This window comes from Sceloporus undulatus, chromosome 4 (genome assembly GCF_019175285.1).
Source record: "Sceloporus undulatus isolate JIND9_A2432 ecotype Alabama chromosome 4, SceUnd_v1.1, whole genome shotgun sequence".
Lineage (NCBI taxonomy): Eukaryota > Metazoa > Chordata > Lepidosauria > Squamata > Phrynosomatidae > Sceloporus > Sceloporus undulatus.
The window spans coordinates 113292306-113303694 of NC_056525.1; the positions used below are offsets into that span (position 1 = coordinate 113292306).

General features: G+C 38.0%; 1 protein-coding gene across 2 annotated transcripts in view; it reads left to right on the forward strand.

The window, feature by feature from the left end:
* KCNT2 (potassium sodium-activated channel subfamily T member 2) overlaps nucleotides 1-11389 on the forward strand; it is a 281538-nt gene that overhangs the window by 243088 nt on the left and 27061 nt on the right. For both annotated transcript variants that reach the window (XM_042463483.1, XM_042463482.1), the window contains exons 24-25: nucleotides 8338-8439; nucleotides 10644-10727. In XM_042463483.1, coding sequence (XP_042319417.1) covers nucleotides 8338-8439; nucleotides 10644-10727 — 186 coding nt within the window. The remainder of the gene's footprint in view (nucleotides 1-8337; nucleotides 8440-10643; nucleotides 10728-11389) is intronic.

Sequence of the window (11389 nt, forward strand, 5' to 3'; positions counted from 1 at the left end):
AAGCTTCCTAGTTTTGAAACGAGGCCAGCTGAGCTCAGATTCTAGCTGGAGGTAAGCAGGGCTACACTTGGCCAGCAGCATTGGCGGCAAAATGCAAATAATAATATCCGGATGTATTCTGATATTATTCCGATGTATTCAGTTTGATCTAAGCAATGTAGAGCCAAATTCATGAAAACATGAAAATGTTTTGATTACCATACAGAAGTTGGTTTGCAACTGAATATATTAACTAATTCCACTGGGATGATGAGGGTGGACATGTGAACTTTATCTTTAGTTTCAAATTTCACCTGTTTCATTAACACACACAAAACATTTCTTCATCAAGCCTTTCACTGAATATGATTATTTTCAGTCTTGATTTTATAATTCCTGAAAGGAATTTCCCCTTTATATATTTTTTAAAAACACACATATATAAGTCTTTTAAACTTATAGAGTCCCACTACAGCCATAGTACCTGCAGGTGGAATGCTCAGCAAGGAGGATATAATAAAGGCTGGGCCCCTTTTGTCTGGCAGGTAGTAATAGAGGATGGAATGGGGTAAGGCTAGAAATTGTTGTTATGTGTCTTCAAGACAATTGCAACTTATTTACAGTGATCCTGTCACAAGGTTCTTGGTAAGATTTATTCAGACAGGTTTGTCATTGCCTTCCCCTTAGGCTAGGGGAGTGTGACCTGCCCAAAATCCTCAAGTAGGTTTCTGTGGCTGAGCAAGATGTTGAAGCCTGGTCTTCCAGAGTCATAGTCCAACATTAAAAGCACTATACCACACTCAGGAACATGTCAAGCTCTACTTGCTGTATGGGCCCTATACTATGCTTCGAGATATGGCAATTATATCTAAAATGAGCCAGACTGACTCCATGATAACATTAAGATTACAATGAACTGGGGAGGGAAAGGGAATTACCACATGTGAAATCTGTTCTTAAAAGACAAGAATTTGCTTGCGGCTAATTAATCAAATGATTTATTTTTTTAATGAAGGAGCAAATTTTGTTGTATTTACATGATGACACTTGTTCCAAAAAACTAGTGAAGCCAAATTATTCATGCTGAATTGAGTAGAGGCAGTCTTTCTGATGGCTGTGACTTTTGTGGGACTTGAGGACCCGCTGAATCGATACATATAAAATTCATCTGAATCTGATCCGAACCCTTATCTCCAGAGTTGGTCCAGTGCTCTACACCACACTGGTGGTGAAAGTTAAAACGAATGTATATTCATTAAAATATAAAATAAAACAATTAAGGGCACAAACTCAGAGACAGGAGAGTGAGGTCCCTTGTTGGAGTGGGAGACTCAACCTCACAAGCCTTCTATCTGTGTGAATGAGCAAAAGTGCAGTGGAACTCTGAGATTAGAGAACACTCCCCAAAACATTTCCAGAAGGCAGCAGAGGATCTACCATTTCCTGAAGCTTGAAACCTTATTACCCTTCCATTTTGAATAATTAAAGGGGGAAGACTTATAAACAAACAAAAACATGAAAGTAAAGAAGCCAATAGGGAATTAAATACAGCCACACATACCCAAGAGCTGGTGGAGCAAAATACAGTTCAATTTTGAAGTCAAATCATAAACAAATTATTTTAAAATTATTTTTCATTAAAACTAAAATCCAATATATGTTCCCAGTAATACAGCTAATCCAAATATTTCCACTCCCCAACATTGCATTTTTGCCATTAAAATTGGATTCATTTTATATGAGGGAAGAGACAGAATAAATTAAACATTGTCTCCTGATTGCTGAAGTCCATTGTTAGCCTAAGGCATTCAGTCCCCAGTCTGTTGATTGTGCTATAAATATGATCGCATTGTAAAAGGCCTGTGTGCAAAATAATTATAACAAGTAAGTTCAAAAGGAATTGCAGCCAACATGTTTTAAAGGGAAAGTAGTTTTAGGCAAGGCACAGCAAAATAATTGCTTTTATTTAAACATGAGAGAGAGAGTCAGCTTTCTATTTAAGAAAGGAAATGGATGCTGAGTATTAGCATATGTGAGCTTGAACTATGACATGTCCGTGATAATTTCACAGAGTTCCTAAATATTATATTATCTGGCTTGTGCTTTCATCTCACTGCTGTCCAAATGGATGCCTATGTATATACATTAATACATGACTTGTAATCTATCCAGGCTATGTGTGTGTATGTGTGTGTATTTAACCTGAACAAGGCATGCTTACATATGAAGGTGCAAAGCCGTATATTTAATACTTCTAGGTTTGAGTAACATTGGCCTATTCAAGGCAGGCCCTCCAGTTCCTATCCTTGATAGCCTGCCATCCTCACCATGCCCTTCAGTCCCCCTTTAAAGTCTATTTTTTTGGATTTGGGTCCTGAGCTTCCAGGTGACCTCAGTGTCAACCAGTTTATTTAAAAGTGGTTTCTTTAATGATAAGCATGACCACCCTTTGATTCAGGATGGAAGATGCCAGTCAGTGACCAAATTAACAGATTAACGAGTAGATCAACTTTGTGATAAAGATTATTTTATGCTTTAATACATTCCAGTGATTAGTTTCAAACAAATAACAGAATTCAAGCTAGGTATAATTTTTGGGTGCATTCTGGAATTCCAGAATGATACTGGCTTCCCCTCTGGAACATGGTTTTGCAGGTAGACCCTGCACCAAACAAGGAAGGGATTTAAAAACGAATAGTATCGTTAATCAAGGGAGGCCCTCCCAAGAGAACGATAAAAATGCCAGAGCTTGTCATTTGCAATAGTGGCCAATTTATTGATTACAACAAAAGTTTTATAACTTCAGGTCAGTATGAGCTCATGGGAATCAGCCATGCATAAGCAAAGCCTGTTTGATTTACAACCGATAGAAATACAAGCAGTATTCTGGTGAGTAAAATGGTACAGAGGAGCAGCTGAAATATGCTGCCTTTTAAAACAGTAAGGGTCTGTAAAACTAGTCTGGGAAATCCACCAAATGAAGAGCATTTTCAGTACTGAGGTATGCTGTATTCCTTCTCATAGCTACTTCTGCTTAACACATTTCTATTGTGCAACCTTCAGTCAGGAAAGAAGGGGTGAGGGGGCAAGGGTGAAAAGAACTTCAAACATGGCAGTACAATTGCTTGAATTGGTTCTTTCTAGCTCTAAACTATGTACTTTCATAAGCCAGATTTTTGCAAGCAATTGGAGTTAAATCTTAATTTGCTTTCTAGGTTCCCTGTCCAGGGTCCTGATGCTATAGACTAACATGGGGGGCCATCTTAAACCTGGTTCTTCTTTTCACTCTTCAGATTAATAAGCAGTTCAACATTGTTTATTATATGATACAGATTATTGTATGCTATAATTAGTCCCAGTGCTTAGTTTCAAAAAGATAACAGAATTCAAGCTAAATGTTTTCAGACCTCCTTTCTTTCACCCAACATAACTCAAACACATCCACTCCCCACTGACTCGCTCAACTGTCTCTCTCAGATGCCACCAACCGGCTTCTTAACAGACTCTCTTCAGAGGCACATCTCTTCCAACACACAGTTCTCTTTGCTAGGAGTGGCTGCCTTCTGTTATGCTCTGCATTACTTCATGCTCACTCATCAAAGTGCAACTGAGTAACAAATTTGCAAGCTTGTTTTCCTCCTGTAAAAATTTCACAGGTTGCTTTGGGAATTCAGATTTTGTGCATTCAGATCTGAAATTCCCATACTACTTTGTGGATCAGAACATGGATCAGAAGGGAGAATTTAAAACCCTTTGGTTTTTTTCACTTCCTGATTTTCTGACACAGGAAATGTATCAAAATATGTAAACATCTGTATGTTTTATAACAAAATATTTTAGAAGTGTGGAGGCAGGCAGGCTGGTCTCTGTGTGCTTTATAATGCTGCCTGCAGGCAGCCTTATAATATCTTCTGTGCCCTTTTAAGAGCTGTTCAGCCTTTGCAATTTTTCAAAGATTAGTATGACTGTTATCCTAACAGTGCAATTTGGAGGCATAATATACTCAGAAGTAAACCCCACTGAGTTCAGTGGGACTTACTCCTGAGGAAGTATGAATTGGATTGCATCTTAAGTATCCAACAAGTTGCTATAAAGAGGAAAAAAAGCCTGTTTTTTTCACTTCCTGATTTCCTGACACAGGAAATGTATCAAAATATGTAAACATCTGTATGTTTTATAACAAAATATTTTAGAAGTGCATACATTTAGATAAAATACTTTAAGCAATGTATATTACTTGAGCAAGTTAGTTCAAGTTTATACTTCTATGCAAATTTTCATGAAGATATTTTGTTAGTTTGTTAGTTTTTGTTTGTTTGTTTGTTTGAAGCAAGAAATCTAATAGAGTGTAGTGGTCTGAGCACTGAAGTATGTCTTTGGAGACCAGGGTATGAATCCTGCTCAGCCAACAAAACCCACTGTGTGATCTTAGGCAAATCACATTCCCTCAGCTCAGAGCAGGGCAAAGGCCAATTCCCTGTAACAAATCTTGCAAGGAAAATCCAGTGTAAGGTTTTTGTTCAGGGTCACCATAAGTTGGAAATGATTCGAGTGCACAGAAACAACAAACAAATGTAAAACAAGCTAACGTGGACACCTGAAGTAAAATGTGAAAATTAAATAGACTGAAAATTGATTGTGCAGCCATCATTATGTCCTTCCTAGAATCCACTGCCTTTACATCATGTGAACTTGTTCCTAACCCTTGACTTCAGTGGAACTCCTTTTAAAAATGGCTTAATTAAGTAAAGGTGTTTAGGGTTCTTCTTAATGTTTTAAATTGTGTGTGTGTGTGTGTGTGTGTGTGTGTGTGTACACATATGTGTATGTCTGTGTGCAAAGCTGGAGGGAAATAATCTACACAGAGAGATTGTATAAACATCTATATAAACAGCCGAAATTTCCTAGGAACACGTTCCCTCCCTCCCTCGCTTCCTCCCCTCTTTCCTTTTGGAGACTCTCTTGACTTTAATTTGTTGCCCAAATACAGCAAGCCTGCCATATTGATAGACTGGAACTCCCACAGACTGGCCTACCCCCTCTTTGTCAGTGGCGGCACACGGCTGCATTAGTACGCCCATGTGCACACACTCCCATTGACTAATATGGGCTTGAACTCCTGTGTTTTCCTCCATGGGCAATGGGGGGGGGCAGATCCAAACCTTCACAGATGGGAAGGGCCCACTGTATTAAGTGGAAATGCAATTGTTAAAGATAGAAACTGGTATCCTGTTGGGAAGTTAGATAATCACAAACCAATTTATAGTTTTACAAAATTGAATTGTACCATTGTGCAATGCTCATGTCCTCAGAGGATATGATAGCTATGTCATCAAGATCATGGTGTACACAGAGTCAGCAGCATGGTCATTGAATAATGTGTCTCAATGCACACAATGTCCCAATACATAATGTGTCCTGATGTGCTCTGTGTCCCAATATGTGGTGTATTCTGTTGTACTGTGGTCCTGATGCACAGTTTGTTCCAGTGCACAGTGAGGGGCCCTGTTCTGCATTCAGTCACCTTGTGTGGTACCCCACTGTACATTGTAACAATTCACTAGCATGGTTGGTTATTGTGTCAGCAACATAACTGTCATTTTAAAGTTAAACATGGCAGCCTCTGATGCAAGATCTCAGCTGGACGTCATTCTACCAGCTACCCTATCTTCTGGTAATCATTTGTATGCCATCTGAGAAACCATTGAAGCTGAACAGATCTCAAGTGTACAGCTAGGCTATTCTCTAAGGGATCACAACCCACCTTTTCAACACATTCTTATCTTCTGCAATCTATCCACTCGTAGAGGCTTATTCTGTGAAATATGTAAGAGGACAGAATGATGCTGTTACAAATAATTAAAGCTGTTATGGTGATGTTCTTTGTGCCAAGGAGTAAATTGTATCTCTATCTCTGTGCAGCTTGGATGATCAATTAAAAATGCATGAGAGTGATTACTGCAGCAATTCAAAAGTATCTATTTGCTACAAATCCCAGCGGATGAGGCCAGAGTTAACATCCAGAGCCATGTTTCATTATTCATAAAGCAGATGTAAACTTGGATGCAACTCAGTTGACATGTTAGCGCTGTGAAAACATTTGCAATCCTGTAATTACAGGCAAACTTTTTTTTTAAAAAAAAAATTGTGGTGAGATTGATTTTGTTTGGGATTTTTTTGCTCATCATTTTTAATAGAACATTTAAATTTCCACATTTAAATTTCCAGGATATTTATCTTGGATGTGTGAGAGCAGAACTGATACTTGAACCTTTTCCTTGGCCATTGATTCTGAGGGCAAGCATTGGACAAGCTGTGTTTATCTCCAAATTGTTTGATATCAGTATACCCTCACAGGGTTGTTATGAGAAAAACATGAGATAAAACAAATATAACATGATTCCCCTAAAAATTAAGCATTATATTGAGGGAAAATTATGAGACCCATGGGAAGTGAGAACCACTGGATCCTTCACTGAGTTAGCAAGATTATGATCACATTGTTGTGGTGACAAGGGAAAGTAAGAGACATAAGAGTCCTTTTTATATGATGGAAGGCATTTGTTGATCTCCAATGCAAAAATTATTATTTATGATAATTCAATTCAACTTTAAATTAATGCAAAATAACCAGAGTGACCAAACATAGCAGCACTGCTTGCTGGTGGCAACACTGTCATCTTAACATGACTGAGCTAGATAACACAAATCAAAGAAGAAACAATAACCCTTGTTCATCCCCAAATGGAAAAAAAATCAAACATACTCATTATTATTATTATTTTTTAAAAAATGATTTTTCTAGTTCTGCATTCTTGTTTTCATTTGAAATTCCTTTGTAGGACCAGTAGTATCAGTAACAATAGGGTGTCCTAGGAGATTGAAACATCCCCCACTATTTTCTGAAAGTTGTCTTGACTCATTTCAGTGTGTTCCAGTGTCTGAGAACATCAGTAATATTAGGAAAACTTTGAAAGACAGCTTGCCTGCCATCACCAGTCTATCCTGGACTATCATGGTTTGAAGTAAACTGCTGCTATCCAGTCCCATTGATCATTGATGAGGTCCCACATGGCTGACTGGCAGCCTAACCAAAAATGAGAGCTTGCTGCTCCAGGAAGCATTTCAAAGCTCTCTGCTTAAGAGGATATTTTCACTGGATAAAAAAAAATGTTTAGGCATATAAAATCTAGATTATATAATGGAATTTTTCCCATCTTGTTTATTTGATGGAACATTTTTGTTGGTCATACTCTTGAATAGTTCAGTAAAAATGATAAGAATGCTGAAAACCATATACTTTCCCCAAAATGTGAATTTAGCACAATAGGATGAGTTCTCAAAATCTAGAGCAGGAATGAGCTTCTTTGGCAAATCTGGGGACAATTTTCTTCCCAAAGGACTATATAAGGTCCACACAGCCCAACAAAATGGCCTCCCATGAAGGAGACAATCGCTAATAACTGGAAATTGCATTTGAAGTTGCTTGACTATGATTGTCTATGACTGTAATTTGGGGTCAGGCTGGAGAACCATACAAATCCCAAAGTTAGCCTAATAGTAATATTAATTTTCCCTCTTACTAACTTGTGCCAGAACATTGTACCCTGTGCAATCTGTCCCTTTGCAAACCATAACATTCTCTATGTTCCAAAAACATTCCTTGAACAGGTTGTGCTGCCCTTACTAGAATATAAACAAGTTACTAAAGCTATAGAATGTTTTTATAAACTATGCATTGCAGAAGCTAACTAAGGGGAATGGAAAATAGGAGGGAAATTATTTCCTGTCATTGTGCAAAACTGTATAAAAGACTACTGGAGTGGACATCTCTTTTTGCAGCTTCTCTAGAAAGTGATTTCTGGCTGTTGCCACGACCATAAATAAACTCCATTTTTCTTCTACTCTGTGGGTCTGTGGATTTCCTGCTTCACCCAAACCCAAAACAAGGTCTGAGGTGGCCAAAAGTCCAATTCTGTTTTTGAAAATTGTGGGTTTTTTTAAATTTAAAAAATTGAGGGGGGGTCTAATTCACTCTTTCTTTGACAGAAAAAAAGTTGTTTGAAGGGAATCTGGAGTGGATGAGGCTGCAAAAATATGGCCCAAGCCACATTTGACCTTGCCTTACTCTAAAGGTTCAGAAGTGATATCTCTTTGAAACCTGGCATAATTTTTTTCCTCAGTAGAAAGTGAATAAATTAATCATCAGCACTATAAGGAGATATTCACATTAGCAGAATGTTTCCTAAGATAGCTCACTATGCCATCTACTTAGTGTGTCAGAAGTATTTACATATTCTTGTTCTCTCTCTCTCTCTCCTCTTCCTTTGTCCTTCCCTTTGCCCCAATGTTGAACAGAAAGAACGAGAGAAGGGCTCCAATCTGGCATTCATGTTCCGACTGCCCTTTGCAGCTGGCAGAGTTTTCAGTATCAGCATGCTGGATACCCTGCTGTACCAGGTACTGTGAAGGGCAGCATTTATTCTTTTTTGCCATTACATCTCATCCCTAACTATCTTGCCTTTCCCTGTCTATCCATTTGAAACTCAGTGGTTTAGGTTGTTACAATTTCTTTTACCATCTAAGAAATGGTCAGGAGGGAACATGGTCACCAATACATTTGCATCAGGATCTCTGACACCATGCTAGAATATATTATTTTAAAATGGCATGCAGGTCAAATGATGCCTGCATTTTCCGGCCCATGTCTCTCCATCTGTAACCTAATAAAATTATATCCTGTTTCATTCCAACTAATGGCTATCTTCCACTTCTCACACTCTGTTCACCACTTTCACAATACTTGCACTATCATATTCACACCAAGTTGGATGTTACTTTTGAAAGAAAAAAAAATTCTAATGAATTAATATTTAAAATAATACTATATGCCAACCTCTGGATGCCTTGTGGGATGGAATGGTGCTGAGTTGGAAACAGCTGGCTACCTACCTATGTTAAGAGTACTTTTGCCACCATAGACCCAAATTTGGCACCACACCAACACAGTATTTTATATAATACACCAATGTATGTGACATTTTGTGGAGCATCATAAACTAAAAGTATGATCTGAGGGATTTAAAATCTGCCTTATAATAATAGAGTGGAAGAGATCAGGCAGAAGAAATTCAAGAAAGGGATAGGAATAATAAGAAAAACATCAGTGCACTTGACGTTTAGTCTTAGTCTTATTTTGCTAAAGGTAGAGACCAAAAAACTAAGCTTCACACAAAATATGTCTTTTAGAGGAGATTTTGAAAGAAAAGAAATTTCTAATTGGGGTTGGGGGGAGGTTCAAGACCACTAGGAGAGAATTTCTGAGTAAGGTGGAGTAAGGATCACCCTACACACTTCATGAAATCTGCAACCCTACAGTCCCAGGAATGTATTCCTGAGTCCATATGATAGATTGAATAAAAAGGCAAAAAATGAATATGGTAGGGAGTGAAGATGGCATTGATTGTGGGATCTGTGGATGCAGAATCCATGGATATGGAAGGCTGACTGATTTAAGCTTTGAATAGATTTGGCTTATTTAATGAAATCACAGTGCTCTTCTGCGTAACAGAGGTAGAAAAATATGCTAGAAAGGACTTGTAGAGTTTTGAAGCAGTATTGCATCCTGTCTAATTTTACAGAGATTGTATTCAGTTCTTGACTTAATTTTTTGAATATGTCATAAGTGTTCTGATAGTTGTTTTTGAAAGAAAAAAAATCAATACCCAATAGCCTTCTTCCATCCCTCTACACCAATACTTCCCATCTAATTGAATAATATCCACAGGGGGGGAAATGAACTCTGATCCTCTAAGACAATATTTTTACCCTTTAACTGTTCACGTTGCCTTATTTTTTCTAACTGTGTTGACTGCTCATGGTTGTTTTAGATATGAGCCTACAAATCTATACCATCAAAACTGCCACCAAACAGCCAGATCTCTCACTAGAATGGGAAGCATTGCTGTGGCTGAATCAAATAACTGGAAATAAAATCAGTGTCAGGAGGCTGTGAACTAGGCATACAATAAAAAGAACCTCAAGACACACACTTATCACCACTGCTCAGCACTCGCTGCAGAGTTAATGAATATCCTGCTGCTGAGAGGTGATTAGGGAGCTATGAAGTTTTGAACAACTCTGTCATATCAACTGCTATACTCCTGCTATTTGCGGCCTCTAACAGTAAAAATGTAATACTGCCATGTGTTTAATCTTTGAACAGATGAACTGTAGTCTTGTCCTCTCCAAAGCTTGATAGTTGACTTTAAAGACAGATTCTGGAACAGAGGATATTCACCTGTACCAAAAATTGTTTATATTGATTGATATGTTATACTGTAAAGTTAGTCCTATTTTCAGAGCCCCCCAACTTGGCTCCAGAAGAAACAGTTGGATACTTTAGTACAACCCATTTTATGAGTCTGGGCATCATATAGGACCAAGCTATGAATTACCTGCCAAGGATGGGGAAAAAATGCCTTCCACCAGCACAGCCTGCAAGAGATGAATGCACCATCAGTTGTAAAACCAACTATTTTTGCACAAAGTAAACATTTACTTAAAAAAGAAAAAGTAACAGGTGGACCTAGTCATTCTGATTATGAATACTGATTATTTGTTGCTAGATGCTAAATAACCTGTCTTTTAAAAAATCTTCACAGTCGTTTGTTAAGGATTATATGATCTCCATCACAAGACTTCTGCTGGGACTAGATACCACACCAGGATCTGGGTTTCTCTGTTCTGTAAGTGTGCAGCCTGTTTTTGTAGTAGTAGTAGTAGTAGAGTTTGTTTTTTAAATAATAATCCAGTGGTTTGCAAACTTTTTACTCTTGTGCCCTCTTTATATCTCCATGTGGATGTCACCCCACTCAACATAGCATGTGATTTTTTTTTGTTTATTTAATATGTGCATTTTTGTTCACACATTCATGTATACTTATACTTTAATATTTCATAAGGAAATAGTACAATGGGGTTGTGTTTTTTTTAAATTTTCTTTTCTTCTCATCCCTCAGTCTCTCTTCCCTCTCTCTCTTTGTTAAAGAAAGTGAATTTAACAAGAATAGTACAAAGCTGTCATGCTTTGGCTAAATTGGGACCCATACAAACAGGCAAAAACAATGCTACTTCGGGTCACTTTGGAGATACGCTTTTTAAACGTTGCATGCATCCTAAGAGTCCAGAAGCCATGCCAAAGCCATGATCCAGTCTTAAGGACTACAGCACAGCTTTGGCGCAGCTTCCGGACTCTTAGTACACATGCATTATTGAAACAGCATACCTCCAAAGTGACCCGAAGCAGCTTTATTTTGGCCTGTCTGTATGGGGCTTTGGAAAGCTGGGGCTTTATGAAGCAATGGGATATAACTCTCCAGAAATGTTCCAAAAACATTCTGGAAGTGCT